Source organism: Sinocyclocheilus grahami, unplaced genomic scaffold, assembly GCF_001515645.1.
Source record: "Sinocyclocheilus grahami isolate Dianchi unplaced genomic scaffold, SAMN03320097.WGS_v1.1 scaffold418.1, whole genome shotgun sequence".
NCBI lineage: Eukaryota > Metazoa > Chordata > Actinopteri > Cypriniformes > Cyprinidae > Sinocyclocheilus > Sinocyclocheilus grahami.
This window is the reverse complement of record NW_015505597.1, coordinates 1,263,259-1,283,024: the sequence shown is the minus strand read 5'-3', so window position 1 is coordinate 1,283,024 and position 19,766 is coordinate 1,263,259. Positions and strand designations below refer to the sequence as shown.

General features: G+C 37.1%; 2 protein-coding genes across 2 annotated transcripts in view; one reads left to right on the top strand and one right to left on the bottom strand.

Annotated features, from left to right (window-relative positions):
• Window positions 1-4,625, top strand: part of trak1a (trafficking protein, kinesin binding 1a) — a 22,620-nt gene extending 17,995 nt beyond the window's left edge. The window contains exon 14 of the mRNA XM_016232765.1: window positions 2,101-4,625. Within this exon, the coding sequence (XP_016088251.1) occupies window positions 2,101-2,833 (733 nt within the window). The 3' untranslated portion in view covers window positions 2,834-4,625. The remainder of the gene's footprint in view (window positions 1-2,100) is intronic.
• A 13,133-nt stretch (window positions 4,626-17,758) lies between these two features.
• The window catches only part of LOC107551207 (cholecystokinin), a 2,410-nt gene continuing 402 nt past the window's right edge, over window positions 17,759-19,766 (bottom strand). Inside the window, exons 2-3 of the mRNA XM_016232747.1 lie at window positions 19,045-19,272; window positions 17,759-17,981 (exon numbers count right to left, since the gene is read on the bottom strand). Of these exons, the coding sequence (XP_016088233.1) occupies window positions 17,851-17,981; window positions 19,045-19,270 (357 nt within the window). The 5' untranslated portion in view covers window positions 19,271-19,272 and the 3' untranslated portion in view covers window positions 17,759-17,850. The remainder of the gene's footprint in view (window positions 17,982-19,044; window positions 19,273-19,766) is intronic.

Here is a 19,766-nt window from a genome sequence, read left to right as displayed (position 1 = left end):
CTCAACTATGAGGGACAAAATGAGAAAAAAAATTCCAGAAAATCACATTGTAGGATTTTTAAAGAATTTATTTGCAAATTATGGTGGAAAATAAGTATTTGGTCAATAACAAAATTTCATCTCAATACTTTGTTATATACCCTTTGTTGGCAATGACAGAGGTCAAATGTTTTCTGTAAGTCTTCACAAGGTTTTCACACACTGTTGCTGGTATTTTGGCCCATTCCTCCATGCAGATCTCCTCTAGAGCAGTAATGTTTTGGGGCTGTCGCGGGCAACACGGATTTTTAACTCCCTCCAAAGATTTTCTATGGGGTTGAGATCTGGAGACTGGCTAGGCCACTCCAGGACCTTGAAATGCTTCTTACGAAGCCACTCCTTCGTTGCCCGGGCGGTGTGTTTTGGATCATTGTCATGCTGAAAGACCCAGCCACGTTTCATCTTCAGTGCCCTTGCTGATGGAAGGAGGTTTTCACTCAAAATCTCATGATACATGGCCCCATTCATTCTTTCGTTTACATGGATCAGTCGTCCTGGTCCCTTTGCAGAAAAACAGCCCCAAAGCATGATGTTTCCACCCCCATGCTTCACAGTAGGTATGGTGTTCTTTGGATGCAACTCAGCATTCTTTCTCCTCCAAACATGACAAGTTGAGTTTTTACCAAAAAGTTCTATTTTGGTTTCATCTGACCATATGACATTCTCCCAATCCTCTTCTGGATCATCCAAATGCTCTCTAGCAAACTTCAGACGGGCCTGGACATGTACTGGCTTAAGCAGGGGGACACGTCTGGCACTGCAGGATTTGAGTCCCTGGCGGCGCAGTGTGTTACTGATGGTAGCCTTTGTTACTTTGGTCCCAGCTCTCTGCAGGTCATTCACTAGGTCCCCCCGTGTGGTTGTGGGATTTTTGCTCACAGTTCTTGTGATCATTTTGACCCCACGGGGTGAGATCTTGTGTGGAGCCCCAGATCGAGGGAGATTATCAGTGGTCTTGTATGTCTTCCATTTTCTAATAATTGCTCCCACAGTTGATTTCTTCACACCAAGCTGCTTACCTATTGCAGATTCAGTCTTGCCAGCCTGGTGCAGGTCTACAATTTTGTTTCTGGTGTCCTTTGAGAGCTCTTTGGTCTTGGCCATGGTGGGGTTTGGAGTGTGACTGTTTGAGGTTTTGGACAGGTGTCTTTTATACTGATAATGAGTTCAAACAGATGCCATTAATACAGGTAACGAGTGGAGGACAGAGGAGCCTCTTAAAGAAGAAGTTACAGGTCTGTGAGAGCCAGAAATCTTGCTTGTTTGTAGGTGACCAAATACTTATTTTACCGAGGAATTTACCAATTAATTCTTTAAAAATCCTACAATGTGATTTTCTGGATTTTTTTTTCTCATTGTGTCTCTCATAGTTGAGGTATACCTATGATGAAAATTACAGGCCTCTCTCATCTTTTTAAGTGGGAGAACTTAAATATATTACATATATGCAATCTTACACGAGCGTCTTATTATTCTAAGAGCAGCTCAAATCACAGTAAATGCTGCTATTAGTATTGTAATTTTACAGGTGTAATGTAAAATGGAATTATTATTAGTAGTAGTAATAGTATAATTATTAGTAGTAAGTTTTATTTTTTTAATCATAGCAATATTATTTTATAATCACAAAAGTTTGCCCTACAAACAAGTGCAGTAAAACTTTTTTAAACCATTTTATCACATTTTAAATTGCAATTGCAGTTTTTATCAGAAAAATCACAATTAGATTTGTTTCCCATATTATGCAGCAACATATTGTGCCTAATTCATATAGTATTCAAAAATGTTTTTTTTTTTTTTTTGCAGCCACTATATATTGTATAGAAATTCAAATCAAACCTGCACAATAAAAAACAGATTTATCCCAATCAAACTGCAAACACACTAACCTCATAAGTGAACAAAATGTCCTGCATTTGGATTGACTTTATTGACTGGATTGATTGACATACAACACTATTGGAATATTTCAGTTTGTTTCATTACGTTCACAGAGTTATCAATGCACGGTTTGGCTTATATAACTACATAACTCAAACTAATAAAGCTTCACTTTTTCAGTCTCTTGTCAGGTCCATCACTAGCTTCCTGTGTGATGTCCAGCAGCAGTCTGTGCTCAACCCCTGTGTCCACCCCCTGCACGCCTCGTCGCCTCAGCCTGGCGGAGAGTTTCACCAACCTCCGCGACTCAACCAAGACCACCAGTACCTCTCTGGGACTAGTGCGCCTCCTACAGGAGAGAGGTATATCTGCTGCTGTCTATAACCCTCTCAGTTGGGACCGGGCGGACCGAGCCCCTCCACCATACCCCTGTTCATCACCCAATGCCACCCCCACTCATCCCGGTCCGGACACGCTCCCCTCCACCCCTCCAAACTCCCCCAGCAAGTCCAAACCCACTAGTCTTGTGCTTCCTGTAGACTACAGCCCCTCGGACCCCCCCTACGAAACCTTCCTGGCTTCACGGCCAGCCAGCTCAATTCTGAAGGAAGTGCGGGAGGCGGACGAAAGGGCTCGGACAGATACGCAGTGTCAGACTGAAGTCAGCGTGCAGAACTTGAGACTGGTGGACAAGGTGAAGAAGTTTAGCCTGGCTCCCAGAACTTTGACCCCAGGGATCGGAAGGCCGGGACCGCCATTCGGGGCCCACGCTGTTGTAACTTCCCCTATCAGGGGACTGCCAGTGCTGAACTCAGGGATGAGAAGAAACCGCAGTTACCCAGCTATGGTTGGGGCTAGTATGGCTATGAAGGGCCCAGGGCCACCCAGAAAAACTAGCCTCAATGAAAAGTGAATGTTGCCTCTCTGTCATCCCTTTTGACTTTATTTAAATTTGCATTGATACAGTATATCATCCCTGCGACAACTCGAGTGCCTGTTAAGATGATATTTGTATAGATTATTTTGTTATAACAGTTGCCATAACAACCTATTTTTGTCTATTTCTCTGTCCATCTGACCAACATATATAGAGTACAATTCATTCAGCATTGTCACGTCTTGGTATATTCCAAGCTTTTGTCATTGTGTGTAAAAAAAAAAGTGGACAATTTGCACTTGCTAGCTGCGAGAAAATGTAGCATATGATCAGAGCGGAAAATTAATGCGCCAAAATGACTTTTAATTTAAGCACTTTTTGAATTTAAAAACTACTCGAGGATAAGCAAGAAAACGTCTTTTTTTTTGTTACTGTTGTAAATCTGGTCTTCCGATGTGACATTTCAAAATTGATTAATTTCATGATGCTAGCAAGAGCACTGATAGCACCTTAATGCTAATGGTAGCCCAGACATTGGTGAACAATGAAGTTTTGTCATTTATTATTGATTTTTAGGTCAGAATTTACTTTTTAATGGCCATTGAGTAGTGCTTTAAATCTGCCCCTAGTGTGCCGAAAATCTGTAAAACATGCTTTTATAAGTACAAATACCTTCACATAAGCCTTTTCCATCTAGTCCATCCAATTAAATAACTGCAGTTTGATGTTAAGTGTCTAAAATGGCTTATTAATGCGTAATATAATAGTAATTACAGTGTAATAACAGAGTTCAATGATATGACTCTCAATAGAGGGCGCTGTTGACATGAATTGGTGATAATTTGCACATTAGCACAAACTCTGCTCTTTACATCCTCAAAAGTCGACTGACTGAAATACTTCAGAAACCGAGACCACGGGGCTGTGAAAGTGCTGCATGGGGAATTGCAGCAGGTTTGAACTTGAAACACAATCGTGTTCATGTCAAGTCATCATTTGATGTCCTTTTGTTGAGACCAACATTATTTATAATTGTATGTGTGGATGTACATGGCGTGTGGAATTGCAGTATCGAAGACTTGATGGGAAAATTGCACAACTACAATTTCTTTGGTCAGGTTCAACTGAAAATATATACTGTACGTCTGCTGTGGTTTTGGAACCTACTGACTGATGTGTGTCGTAGGTAAAGCAAGTGAAGTATGCATTGTAAGCTTTAAAGATATCAAGGGTGCAACAGGAATTTATAGTGCCTGATTGTTTTTTTGTTTTGTTTTTTTGGACAGACTCATAATGGCTTCGCCTGCCACAGTATGCACTGACATAAATACTGTAACAATGTGTGATGTTGACTTCCCAATGAAGATATTTGAAGGATATATAATATTTGATGTATTGCAGAGGAAGCACATACAGTTAAAAGTGCATGAGTCGTTCTAAAGAAAAGGTCTGTGTTTTCTTTTAGTTGAGGCAAGTTTAATATGTCAGGTGTTAAACGTGTGTGTACTGTATGTGTGTGTGTGCGCGCATTTAATCAGCATGACATTTGTTGAATGTGTTTCAGAACCACTGAGGTTTCTGCCATGACTGAACATTGATTTCAATGGTGTTTATTTCATCAGATTACTGAAGGGACGTTTTACTTGTATATTGTAAATGGTAAATATGCAAAGGATTCAGACACGCTAACTTTTATATATAAAAAGCAAAAAACCTAAACTTGAGGTGAAAAAAAAAGTTAAAATGGAAAAGCGATAACACTGGTGAAAAGTGGAGTTTTGGTTCATGAATTCTAGAAGCTCCCCTTTGCAGAGGATCAGTAAACCAGTTGTGATAATTTTGTGTCGGTTGTCTTATTGTGCACTATTAACTAGGTGTTTGTTCAAGTACTATATGTCTATGAATATCCAAAGACATTTTCAACATTCGTGATACACTAGCCTTGTTGACCACAAGAGGACGTGCTTCACCAACACTGAGCTTGTAGAAGAGATTTACGTTTGTGTTTGCAACACCAAATCGATTCAATTCTCATATCCATCTAGATTCAGTAGCATATCTGATTCTGTTACAAATTCCGGTCCCTACAATCGAAATAACCCAGCAACTCCATATCAGTCTAGTGTAATTCAAACACAGAACATGTCCAAAAGAAATTGCCAGAGCGGTCACAACAAGGGGGTCCATAATATGCCAGTTCACGTTCCTGAATCCGTCATTGTTTGATCTTGAGCTAACAGTAACACTTCAGGGCCCTTATCTTGTAAATTTGCATGGAGTGAGTAGATGCTTGTGTCCAGACTTCAGCTGACTGATCAACAGGCCACTTTATGTGACGAGCACCAGCTATTTACTAACAATGTGATGATATTCAAAATGACATTCTCTAGCTGAAGAGGGTTTCCAAAGAAACACAAAAGAAATTTATTGCGAACACAAATACAAAATACTTTGTTCCTGCAAGACTGTACTGAGTGGGCCTATTTTCTCCTCAAACTTACAGCTTCATTTTGGTAGTAATTCAGGCCTCTTTACTCTAAACCAAACCACTTTTCAACAAAGTTTATAGGCAGTTAGTCACAATAATTATCTATCTATTAGGGTTGTAACGGTACACATATATTTGTACTGAACATTTTCGGTTCGGTACACATGTGTACCAAACAAATACAGCATTGTTTTAAGCACTGCATGAGTGGAACTTTCTTTGGAAACTTCTAGTTTTTAATATTGTTACTTTTGATAAGGAAATTCAAACAATAAATGCCGTAATAACACTCTTTGACTTGACACAACAGATTGCTGTATAAACGCCTCATTATAAAACGAATCGTTCTGGTCCTTGATTCTGATTGGTTGAGCTGAGTTCGAAGCTGTTGTAAATTACTCTACAAACATACACCTTTGTTTATGTCTGTGTTGTTCGGCAAGCACTTTGTTGCAACCACAGCCGTTTCTGAGGAACTACATTGTTTGGCGGAAGAATAATGTTTTTATTAATATCATTATATTTTATTTGCTTTGTTTTATTTTGTAAAACCTTGTTACATATATGGAATAACCGTTTTATAAAAGCAATAAGCCCTGTGAAGCTGTGGTTTACAGTGAATTTATAACAGCTAAGGGGCGTTGTTAGGCACGACGTGAAACCCCCTTATGCCGAGTTCACACTGCACGATTTTAGCCCGATTTTTCACTCGCCAACAGGTTTCGCGAAATTGCCGACAAATGCCCGAAATCGGCGGCAACACTGGTCCGCAAATTACGTTTTATATAACTCCTCCCCAAACTTCCCGCTGCCCTGTATCTTGGTCTCTCATTGGCTGTAGGCCATCGCTCATGTGTTATTCAGTCAGAACTCATTTCACATAGCGTGATTGTGAATCGCCGACAGCTCCAGATATTTAGCATGCCAAATATTTCACGGGCATCGGCAACCTGTCGGCGATTCCCTCAGATCGCGTCTTTGATAATTCACATCATACAATGCCTCATAAAGATTGTCACTTGCGTGAACAAGCACTGATTTGCCTCGGCGATTTGTCAGCATTTGTCGGCGATTTCGCAAAACCTGTCGGCGAGTGAAAAATCGGGCCAAAATCGGGCTAAAATCGTGCTGCGTGAACTCGGCATAAGCTGTTCGCGAAGCGCTCGCCCAAGCAGAAAAATGTGCGGTTGCTGTCAGATCTCGGTTGCCGAAAATCACATTGTGTTTGATGCTAAACCATGACTAAATCAAAAGAAAAAAACACTAACTTTATATTTTTATTTTCTCAAGCAAAGCTAATTTTAAAAGTCCATTTCTTCTTACATTTTTGGTCATAGACAACGTATGTTGAAGTTATTGTCAACGCTATTGCCTAAGCATTAAATATATTTTTTTTTTTTAAACGTTTATAAAGACGTGGACTATATACAATTTTTATAATCACAAACATCATATTGTTCCCTTTGTTTTGCGTATGCTCGTGTCTTATCACTCAGCATACCCGGTTAAAAAAAGTCACCGCTCGCCACTGCAACCAAGGTATGCAAAAGAGCATCTCTGAACGCACAACACATCAAACCTTGATGCAGATGTGCTACAGCAGCATTATACCACACCAGGTGCCACTGGAAAACGGTTGCCTGGTCTGACGAGTCTCAATTTCTGCTGCAATTTTCGGATGGTAGGCTCAGAATTTGGTGTAAACAACATAAAAGCATGGATCCATCCTGCCTTGTATCAACGGTTCAGGCTGCTGCTGGTGGAGCCCTTAGTACCAATTGAGTATCTTTTAAACACCACAGCCTATACCTGAGTACTGCTGCTGACCATGTCCTTCATAACCACAGTCATCTTGTGATGGCTACTTCCATGTCTCTGAGGAAAGTTTCCAGCATCTTGTTGATCTATGCTGCAAAGAATTAAAGCAGTTCCTCAAACTTTTGTTCTGTTTATGTTGTATTTGTTTACTTTTCTTCAATGTACTTTTCTTCAGTAAATTTCTTCAATAAAGCATGCATCATCGTCCTTGTATTTATCATGATTGCTATGTTACACGAGGACAGCAAAAAAAGTTTAAAAGCTTAATACAGGGGATGGCAAGTCGTGTGTACACGCAGGTGAAACAGAGTGGAGCTGGAAGCATGGAAGCACAAATGGTAGCCCACTAAAAATGAATTGGAAAATTGGGATTGCCTCATACAGGTTGCCTTTTACACCGTATACAGCAACTGTGAGGTCCGAATTTACTTTCAAAGCGAGAGACAAGGGATGTGTTCCACATTGCTTTGAGAAATATAGCTACATGCAAACTTACCTAAACACCAATCCCCACCTCCATTCAGAAGTGCATTCCACTTTATCAAGCGGATGAGGAAAGGTTGTATGAAAATATCCTCAAGCCACCGATTTTGATCAAGGGAATGAGTCGACTCGTATGTTCACTTCAGGCAGCTCCATACAGTATACCACAATGCAACATGTTTGTGATGTCACAGCATCTTAACGTATTCCTATCCCACACAACTCTAGTGTTAGATACAATATTATTTTGAAATTTAAACACATAATACTTGTAGTTACCTTAAGATGACTAACAGTTAGGTTTTGTTTTGTTGTAGTTGTTTTTACATTGAAGAAGGTTTCAAAATTATGGCTCAAAAATAGACTGGAACACAACCACGGCAGAACGGGAGTGACACTACAAGCAGATTCACAGGTGTTCTGTTTGTTGAGCAGGAAAAATGCAAAGAATATCAGGCAAAAATACAGACAAAATTAGGCAATGTTTGGTTAATGTGAATATTTTTAACTTTCACTTACATGCAACACAGAATACAATATTTATACAGTAATCGCCTGAGATTCAGTATGTTTTAGTATATAAATGAGCTTTATTATCATGGTAGCCATTTGAGGTTCCGTGATCCACAGAGCATTTAAATGAGATAATATTTAGTAAAAACATTCTGTTGCAAAACCAACTTTCCAAATATTGCGTCATTGCCATAATATCTCAAGAACTGGATAAATAGGGAAGACTTGGGCAAGTTGTTGAGAAAGTCTATATCTAAATAACTGGTTGAAAATCAGTTGCTTAGAAACTAGCTAATTACACTACAAGCTATGTTTAAAGGGGTAATGAACTGCATTTTTTCTATTTTATCTTTCCTGAGGTGCACCTACAATGTTCATGTAGTTTACTGTCATAATTTAGAAATAAAACAACATTTTCTACCCTGTTTTAGTCATCTGATTTCAACTGTTTAAATGTTCAGGTCTCTTTTAAGACTTGTAAATACCCACAGCTTATGATTGGGTGACATCTTTGCATATTAAATAAGTATTAATGTGGAACTGTTTTGAAGACTTTTGCTATATTTTTACTATTACAGCTGCCGCGAAAAATCGTTAAAATGCTGATTACGGCATTATATTTAGATTTACTATATAAAATACATATATAAGATGTACAAAGATGGTGCACATTACTTACTTGCAATGCACAATATGGCTAACAAAAGTTATGTTCTCATTAGTTCATGCAATATGAGCTAACAAACTTCTGTGTTTGTGTCCATTGAAATGAAACATGATTAATATGATTTAAAATATTTCTCATCATGATACCTTGTGCATGTATAAACTGAAAATTGACCTGATTTAAAAAATATTGTCATTAAATATTGTAGATAGCAGTCCAGTCAAATTCCATGTGAAGATAGCTTATCTAATAAAAGTTCGAATTAACACATTACATGTTCCTGCAAAACTGTCATATTGTAAAAGTCTGTAAAAGACTAGAATCCACAGTGAAATGAATTAACAAAGAAATCGTCCTCTACTGAGGCATATTTGAAAATAAACAGCCACTTTCCTAACATTAAGAATGTATTATAAGTATATTAATACTTACAAACGTATTATAAAAACATTACAACACAGGTTAGCAAGTTAAAATGAACATTTATTGATGCAACACAAATTTGTAAAAGACTAGAATCCACAGTGAAATGAATTAACAAAGAAATCGTCCTCTACTGAGGCATATTTGAAAATAAACAGCCACTTTCCTAACATTAAGAATGTATTATAAGTATATTAATACTTACAAACGTATTATAAAAACATTACAACACAGGTTAGCAAGTTAAAATGAACATTTATTGATGCAACACAAATTAAAAACAAGCAGACCTAATGCAATTTCTTTTTGAACATTCCTAGGCTTTTTTAATAGTTATAATGAGTGAAGATGTCCATCAACAGTTGTGAGGAATGTTGGCTATTTTTTAGAATGTTCGTAGACATTGACATGGAAACACACTTTAGTATAACAGTGGTGGAAAACTCTAATTCTGTGTAGAGTGTGAGGAGTTGATCGAGAGCTAATCGGCGAGTGAAAAATCGGGCCAAAATCGGGCTAAAATCGTGCTGCGTGAACTCGGCATAAGCTGTTCGCGAAGCGCTCGCCCAAGCAGAAAAATGTGCGGTTGCTGTCAGATCTCGGTTGCCGAAAATCACATTGTGTTTGATGCTAAACCATGACTAAATCAAAAGAAAAAAACACTAACTTTATATTTTTATTTTCTCAAGCAAAGCTAATTTTAAAAGTCCATTTCTTCTTACATTTTTGGTCATAGACAACGTATGTTGAAGTTATTGTCAACGCTATTGCCTAAGCATTAAATAAATTTTTTTTTTTTTAAACGTTTATAAAGACGTGGACTATATACAATTTTTATAATCACAAACATCATATTGTTCCCTTTGTTTTGCGTATGCTCGTGTCTTATCACTCAGCATACCCGGTTAAAAAAAGTCACCGCACGCCACTGCAACAAAGGTATGCAACAGAGCATCTCTGAACGCACAACACATCAAACCTTGATGCAGATGTGCTACAGCAGCATTATACCACACCAGGTGCCACTGGAAAACGGTTGCCTGGTCTGACGAGTCTCAATTTCTGCTGCAATTTTCGGATGGTAGGCTCAGAATTTGGTGTAAACAACATAAAAGCATGGATCCATCCTGCCTTGTATCAACGGTTCAGGCTGCTGCTGGTGGAGCCCTTAGTACCAATTGAGTATCTTTTAAACACCACAGCCTATACCTGAGTACTGCTGCTGACCATGTCCTTCATAACCACAGTCATCTTGTGATGGCTACTTCCATGTCTCTGAGGAAAGTTTCCAGCATCTTGTTGATCTATGCTGCAAAGAATTAAAGCAGTTCCTCAAACTTTTGTTCTGTTTATGTTGTATTTGTTTACTTTTCTTCAATGTACTTTTCTTCAGTAAATTTCTTCAATAAAGCATGCATCATCGTCCTTGTATTTATCATGATTGCTATGTTACACGAGGACAGCAAAAAAAGTTTAAAAGCTTAATACAGGGGATGGCAAGTCGTGTGTACACGCAGGTGAAACAGAGTGGAGCTGGAAGCATGGAAGCACAAATGGTAGCCCACTAAAAATGAATTGGAAAATTGGGATTGCCTCATACAGGTTGCCTTTTACACCGTATACAGCAACTGTGAGGTCCGAATTTACTTTCAAAGCGAGAGACAAGGGATGTGTTCCACATTGCTTTGAGAAATATAGCTACATGCAAACTTACCTAAACACCAATCCCCACCTCCATTCAGAAGTGCATTCCACTTTATCAAGCGGATGAGGAAAGGTTGTATGAAAATATCCTCAAGCCACCGATTTTGATCAAGGGAATGAGTCGACTCGTATGTTCACTTCAGGCAGCTCCATACAGTATACCACAATGCAACATGTTTGTGATGTCACAGCATCTTAACGTATTCCTATCCCACACAACTCTAGTGTTAGATACAATATTATTTTGAAATTTAAACACATAATACTTGTAGTTACCTTAAGATGACTAACAGTTAGGTTTTGTTTTGTTGTAGTTGTTTTTACATTGAAGAAGGTTTCAAAATTATGGCTCAAAAATAGACTGGAACACAACCACGGCAGAACGGGAGTGACACTACAAGCAGATTCACAGGTGTTCTGTTTGTTGAGCAGGAAAAATGCAAAGAATATCAGGCAAAAATACAGACAAAATTAGGCAATGTTTGGTTAATGTGAATATTTTTAACTTTCACTTACATGCAACACAGAATACAATATTTATACAGTAATCACCTGAGATTCAGTATGTTTTAGTATATAAATGAGCTTTATTATCATGGTAGCCATTTGAGGTTCCGTGATCCACAGAGCATTTAAATGAGATAATATTTAGTAAAAACATTCTGTTGCAAAACCAACTTTCCAAATATTGCATCATTGCCATAATATCTCAAGAACTGGATAAATAGGGAAGACTTGGGCAAGTTGTTGAGAAAGTCTATATCTAAATAACTGGTTGAAAATCAGTTGCTTAGAAACTAGCTAATTACACTACAAGCTATGTTTAAAGGGGTAATGAACTGCATTTTTTCTATTTTATCTTTCCTGAGGTGCACCTACAATGTTCATGTAGTTTACTGTCATAATTTAGAAATAAAACAACATTTTCTACCCTGTTTTAGTCATCTGATTTCAACTGTTTAAATGTTCAGGTCTCTTTTAAGACTTGTAAATACCCACAGCTTATGATTGGGTGACATCTTTGCATATTAAATAAGTATTAATGTGGAACTGTTTTGAAGACTTTTGCTATATTTTTACTATTACAGCTGCCGCGAAAAATCGTTAAAATGCTGATTACGGCATTATATTTAGATTTACTATATAAAATACATATATAAGATGTACAAAGATGGTGCACATTACTTACTTGCAATGCACAATATGGCTAACAAAAGTTATGTTCTCATTAGTTCATGCAATATGAGCTAACAAACTTCTGTGTTTGTGTCCATTGAAATGAAACATGATTAATATGATTTAAAATATTTCTCATCATGATACCTTGTGCATGTATAAACTGAAAATTGACCTGATTTAAAAAATATTGTCATTAAATATTGTAGATAGCAGTCCAGTCAAATTCCATGTGAAGATAGCTTATCTAATAAAAGTTCGAATTAACACATTACATGTTCCTGCAAAACTGTCATATTGTAAAAGTCTGTAAAAGACTAGAATCCACAGTGAAATGAATTAACAAAGAAATCGTCCTCTACTGAGGCATATTTGAAAATAAACAGCCACTTTCCTAACATTAAGAAAGTATTATAAGTATATTAATACTTACAAACGTATTATAAAAACATTACAACACAGGTTAGCAAGTTAAAATGAACATTTATTGATGCAACACAAATTAAAAACAAGCAGACCTAATGCAATTTCTTTTTGAACATTCCTAGGCTTTTTTAATAGTTATAATGAGTGAAGATGTCCATCAACAGTTGTGAGGAATGTTGGCTATTTTTTAGAATGTTCGTAGACATTGACATGGAAACACACTTTAGTATAACAGTGGTGGAAAACTCTAATTCTGTGTAGAGTGTGAGGAGTTGATCGAGAGCTAATAGACTGTGTGTAGAAAGAGTGGAAAGTCTAATACGCTCACGGTGATTACTGTTTTATCCAGCAATGGTTCAAATTGCAAGGGATGTTGAAAGGAACCGTTCTCTGTTTCAAGAGAGACTGGAGAACTGGTTTCCAAATTTTCATGGTAAGAGCACCAAAAATAAGTAACTATGGATCATGTGTGGACATTTGACAACATTTTAAAGGACGTTTTATTTATACAGTAAAGAAGGACTCTTGAAGTTGCACCATTTAAATGAGTAATACATTTTGGATTTCATTACATTAGCCCTTTTAGTAAAACCTTCAGCTAAAGGGAATGGTGAGTTCAGCGAGAAGTGTCAGGTCTGGTTTCCAAACCTGCTAGGTGAGGTTATTTTCAAACATTGTCGTACAATGCACAGTAAATATACTGGGTAGCAAAACACAACATGGGAGTAGGACTGACTTCATATATCCATCAAAAGCATCATACAGACCAGTAGGTTAAATTTTTTTTATCTAGGTTCAGAAACAGATACCAGCTTTTTGATATATTTATATCTAATGCAAATACACTATAACATTTTTTTTTTAAATGTGGTGTTTTAATCCAAAATTGTCCAAATAATTTTTAGACCACTGTGTCTGTATGTATAGATTTAGTTAATATTAATATTAAGAATACTGATTGGACCCCAGTAATCTTCAATAACTCGTTACACATTAAAGTACCTAATTTAGGCAGTTATCTGAAGGAACTGTCTCTAAGATTTCTTGTTTTATCATTTCTGCCAATAGCCAACACTAAGCCATGTGCAGAAGAGCAGGCTGAGTTTGGAAAACAGCTCCAGACCTGGTTTCATGACCTTCAAGGTAAGACTTTCAGGAAAGGTCATGACAACCATCACATATTCACAGAATCATAGATTCTTTAAGCTTTGCTTAATTTTTTTTTTCTTACTCTTATTTGGCTACACCAATAACGTCATAACAATGAAATAAATAATTCAGGAAATAAATTACAATTTTGTCTTAATGTTTTTTTTCTTCTTTGACCAGTAGCTGACTCTAAACCACCTGAGGAAGAGAAGGTTCAGTTCATGACAAAGCTCCAGGTCTGGTTTCCTGAATTCAAAGGTACGAACTTCATCCAGGGCCACAATAAATAGTTTTCTCTTAATCATGAATATGCGGTTACATACACAACATGTTAGGCAGTCAATTATTGTCACTAATTGTCAAACAATGATATCTGTACTTCACCTGTAGCTGACTCTAAACCAGGAGGCGACGAGAAGGCAGAGTTTGATAAAAAGCTCCAGGTCTTGTTTCCTGACTTCCAAGGCAAGAACATCAGCAAATGTATTGGAATAATAGTTGATCAATATGGAATTTTCAGTTATTGATTTTTTTTTTTTTTTTACTTTACCTGTAGCCAACTCTATACCCATACTCACTCTCTTAATGCACATGACATCAACACATATTAAAATAAATAACTGAGGTAGTACATTATTGCCTCCAATTTTCCCTTAATGACCATGCCACCTGACAATGTGGGACACATATTTATTCAGGATATTCGGAATAATGGTCACATTTGATTTTTTTCAGCAGTAGACAACTCTAAACCTACTGACGTAGAGAAGGCTGAGTTTAGGAGGAAGCTCCAGACCTGGTTTCCTGAAATTAAAGGTAAGAACATTAGCCAGGGATGCAGCAGATACAGTTCTCTTAAACTTTAATATGAACATCAAGTAAGAACATCAGCAAAGTGGGACACACATTCACCCAAGATATAATGGTTGATCAATATGGGATTTCCATGCACCGATTTCCTTTTTACTGGTATTATTATTATTATTTTCACCAGTAACCAAGTTTAAAACCACTGAGTTAGAGAAGACTGAGTTCAGGACAAAGCTCCAGATCTGGTTTCCTGATCTCCAAGGTAAGACCTTTAGCCAAAGGCTGCAGCCACCATAGATGCTGAGAGGGACAGATGTTTTCCTCAGATATTCGGAAAAATGGTTGAGAATTGTCCAAATTACTTTTTTATTGTATCACCAGTAGCCAACTTTAAATCGACTGAGGAAGAGAAGGAGAAGTTTACGAAAAAGCTCAAGATCTGGTTTACTGAAATTAAAGGTAAGAATTTCAACCAGCGCCACAACTAACAATACTATTGTCTCTGAATCTTGAATATGTGGTTACATACGCAACATGTTAGGCAGTAGATTACTGCCACTAATTGACTTTTTTATTATTTCACCAGTAGCCAACTCAAGACTAAGCTCCAGGTTTCCAGACCCCCAAATAGTCGGATACACCTGAAAATAAAAAAAAGATTAAATGATTAAAAGGATAGTTCACCCAAAAATGTTAATGTTAAATTAATGTCATTAATTACTCACCCTCATGTTGTTCCAAACCCGTAAGACCGCCGTTCATCTTCGGAACACAAATTAAGATATTTTTGATGCATTCTGAGAGCTCTCTGACCCTCCATAGACAGCAATGTAATTACCACAATCAAGGTCCAGAAACAAATCCGTGTGACATCAGGGGTTCAACCGTAATTTTATGAAGCTATGAAAATACTTTTTGTGCACAAAGAAAACAAAAATAATGACTTTATTCAACAATTCTTCTACTCCGCGTCACCCTATAGCACCATTTTGGAGAGTATCCACAGAACATAAACAGCGTATGCTGTTCTGTGTCAGCTTCACCACGTGAATACGTTGTTTTCATTCAAATTCCAAATTTCCATATTTCATTACTCTCCAAAATGGCTTTACAGGGTGACTCGGAGGAGATGAATTGTTGAATAAAGTCATTATTTTTGTTTTCTTTGCGCACAAAAAGTATTCTCGTAGCTTTGTAAAATTGCGGTTGAACCCCTGATGTCACATGGACTGTTTTACCGATCTCCTTGCTACGTTTCTGTGCATTGATCGTGGTAATATCATTGCTTTCTATGGGAGGGTCAGAGAGCTCTCAGAATGCGTTCAAAATATCTTAATTTGTGTTTTTCAGAATTTTAATTTTTGGGTGAACTATCCCTTTAATCATTTCTTTTTTTTTTCTTTTTTTTTCAGGATTATCCGACTCTAAACCAACTAAAGAAGAAAAGGCTAACTTTATCTAAGAGATTGGAACAACCATAGACATGTTTCCAACAGATATTAAAAAAGATAATAATAATAATAATAGTTTGTCTTTTTTTCATCAGTAGCCGACTCTAAACCCACTGAAGAAGAAAAGACTAAGTTCAGGCCAAAGCTCCAGGTCTGCTCCACTGATGTGAACCACTGGGAGACCACAGTTGTCATACGTAGCCATGCAAGACCTGCTAGACCAGGGATGCCCAATCCTGTCCCTGGAGATCTGCCTTCCTGCAAAGTTCAGCTCCAACCCAATCAAGCACACCTAAACCAGCTAATTAAGATATTCAGCAACACTTGATAATTACAGTCAGGTGTGTTGGAGCAGGGCTGGAAACTAGATTGTCTAGTCCTAGCATTCAGTCATGTGGATTCTAGCAGTGCTTGTTGAGACAAACTATTCAACATTATTATTGCTCATACTTTAGATCAGGGATTTGAACAAGCTCCTAAACACCAAGTAATAAACCTCCATTTCCGCCAAATAATATGTCAGTTGATTGCATACAGTCATCATAATCCATCGTGCCAGTCATCATAATTCATTCAATTAAATTAAGTCAATGTCTCAAAAGAGTAAGTGAATTGTAAGTTAATTATGTCAGGTCTTTCCTTAGTTATGATTAATGTGTTGTTATATAATCCAGGAAATTTGGGTACAAGTATCATTTTAGTGCCAGTCTAGTCGCTAAACAAAGGATTATAGCATTATAGGACTTGAAGTTGTCTTACCTGTGCTCAATAAAGCTAAATCAAACTCTTTAGTATCCGTCAGTGAAAAACACTTCAAAGATGCATTTTTCTATGTGTGAAGAAGGGGGGAATAAGGGAATTGGCTAGTTGGCTCAGACAATGTATCTACATTGCCAGAACACATTTAATTGCCCTGGTTGCAAACCTTTTCATGTTTGGCACTGTGTGTGTGTAAGCGTGCATTTATTGGTTCACTTTATATCGTCTAACAGAATGAAATCTCTTTCACTAAGGCACACCTGTGGCATAATGGCTCTTTTTGTTTGGTGTAGCCCTTCATTCGCTCGCAATCATCAGCCTACGATTCATCCATTATGTGCTAACTCAAGTGTTTTGCGCAATAAACCAAAGCGTCGTCTCCCTGGCTAACCGTCTGCATGTGTTTCTCTCTCCGTCTCTCCCCCTGTTCTCACAGCAGAATCGAGTGTTATTGCCTGAACCCTAATCTGTCCCTCAGGCAATGGAAGAGAATTGGATTTGAAGGCTACTCATGGGGCTAGTGCTGTAATGCTAGCCGTTGAGCTTCAGGGGGGGCAATAAGAGAAAGCTTTCATAATAAGATCATTAAGTGTAATCTGTTAGCTTGGTCCCTCAACACCACACAAATGGCTTCGCTGAGCTGTGGTGGATTCAGCTAAGATAATAAATCAAAGCTACATGCTAAGAAAAGCTAAAAGGCCTGTTGATTTAGTTTTTCTTAATCTACCAGTTTTAATTTTTTTTCTGTTTTGTAATTTGTTAGTGTTGTTTAATGGTCCAAAATGCACATTATACTGGTCAAACTTGCATATTTCTATGCCACACGACTTTTCTTTCTGCATTTCAAGTGCACAATGAGTTACGATAGCCATGAGACTTCGGATGAGTGAGTTAAGGCAATGATTTATTCGCAGACACCTGTGATATGTCTAAAGTGAGGATAAAATCATATATACATGAGTTATGAGAATAAAAGCAGTTGAGACTACATTCTCACTCGTTGTTTTCTGCAAAATAAATATATATAGATGGACACATATATTTATATATTGCATTATCTCCATTGTACAAACAAATTTTACATCAGACCGAGCTCTCAGACTGTAATTTGATTGACATTAAAATGGGTGACTCTGTACAGACGATTGGATAATCAGGTTGATTAACATGATTTGTTGAAAAGATCTTATGAGGAGTATTCATACTCCTCTGCGCTCCGTCGGCCAAAATCCATCCATCCCAAGTAATCTCTGTCCTTTATTCTGTGATTGTTGCCCATGGACCTGCTATTTGGAGAGGGGCTTCTGCGATATGTACCTGCATGAAATGCGCAAAGACACATTAATTAATTTATTTTAAGCACAAGAACCTTTGGAAATTGCTATCTATTTATATATAAATCTAGAAATAAATCATTAGTAGAAGCATTATTTATTATACTATTATTATGTAATTCCTGTTACTGTAAAAAAAAAATCTGTGACATTTACGGTAAAATACCGGCAGCTGTGGTTGCCAGAACTTCACCATAAAAAATTATGGTAGCAACATTTTAGGTTTTACAGGCTTAATACCGTAAAAATACCGTATTTCATTAACTGGTGTAATGTTAATAAACCAAAATATTGAAGTACTAATATCTGTTTTGAACCATTGAAATGCACTGATAACCACCAAAAACTGGTGGTGATGAGAAAGTCACATGATGAACCAACGCTCATCACAAACAGCTTTTATACGAGCTGAGGAGGCCAATACTTATATATATAGAAGGTGCATAGTGTCATTCACATAAACACTAAACCCCATCATGGTGACAAACATGATTCTGAAATAATGCAATAAACATTAATTTAACAACATTACATGTAAGATTAAACCCTAATGTACACAACTGATAAGGAAAAAAAACTAAGAAAAAACATGTTATTTCAACAAAAAAACATCAAATATGAAGTGTCATGCAGGGAATTCTGGGAGTGTCCATTTACAGTTTGTTACTGTAAATTATACAATGACTTTTTCTTTTTCAATTCCAAAAACCGTATTTTTAACAGTTATTTACTGTAAAATTACATTAAATGTAATTACATTTATTCACCGAATATAGTATGGAAACTTACTGTTAACCAGTTAACAGGTTTTTACTGTGCATTTTTACAGTCTTTTACTGTTAAAATCACAATACTTTTTTACAGTGAGAGGTTCAATAGAAATCTCAAATAGGAAAATATAACTCTAATTGACCAAAGTTAATGTGATTGAAATGCTATTGAAATGGCATGATCATAGTTTCTAAAGGCTATAACATAATATGCATTAGGGACAATTTATAAAAGTTCAGTAAATATAAAATAGTCATTTGAAAGGAGTATTCCACCTTTGGTGGATATGATTCTGGCCAGTAGTTCAGTCAAGCTGCTGCGGGGTTCTTCATCATCCTCTGCTTTGGACAGCAGGCTGAGTTGTCCACTGGAGGACGCTGCACGGGTGTGGCGTGTGTGTTCCGCTACGGGCCCGAGATCTTCTGAGTGTGTGGGGAGAGAAAGGCAACTGCTGGTGGAGAGGGCAGCAAGCAGCACACACACACAGATCCCAGCGTTCATGGCTGAAATAAACACACACATGTTAGAGCTTTAATATTGCTTAATTAAAATCCTATTCATTTGAGCTTTTGCAAAATACACCTTAATGAGTAAAAAAAGGTTCTAAAATGTGATTTTTACATGATTTTACATCCATCTTAAAAACATTAAAAAGTTAAATTCCATTAAAAGATCCTCCATAAAAAAAATATAAAAAGATTGCTAAAAGAAAGAGGAGTGAGACTTCCCTGCCTCCGTTCAAGACACGAAATCCAGCACAGTCACAGAGAAAATGTGTAAATATGTTTGAATTAAACACCAGATATACAAACCAATTGGGGTGCAATGTGTAACACTGGTAGATCTCAACTATGGGTTTTTCTGTTTATTTCACCAGTTTCAGATAAAACCCATTTGCCAAAGAGGTCCATCTAACTCATTTATGGGTTACAAATTTTGACTTAACGACAGTTTCTTTCTTTTAAACAATGATTTATTTTTTTTATTTTTTTTGGGG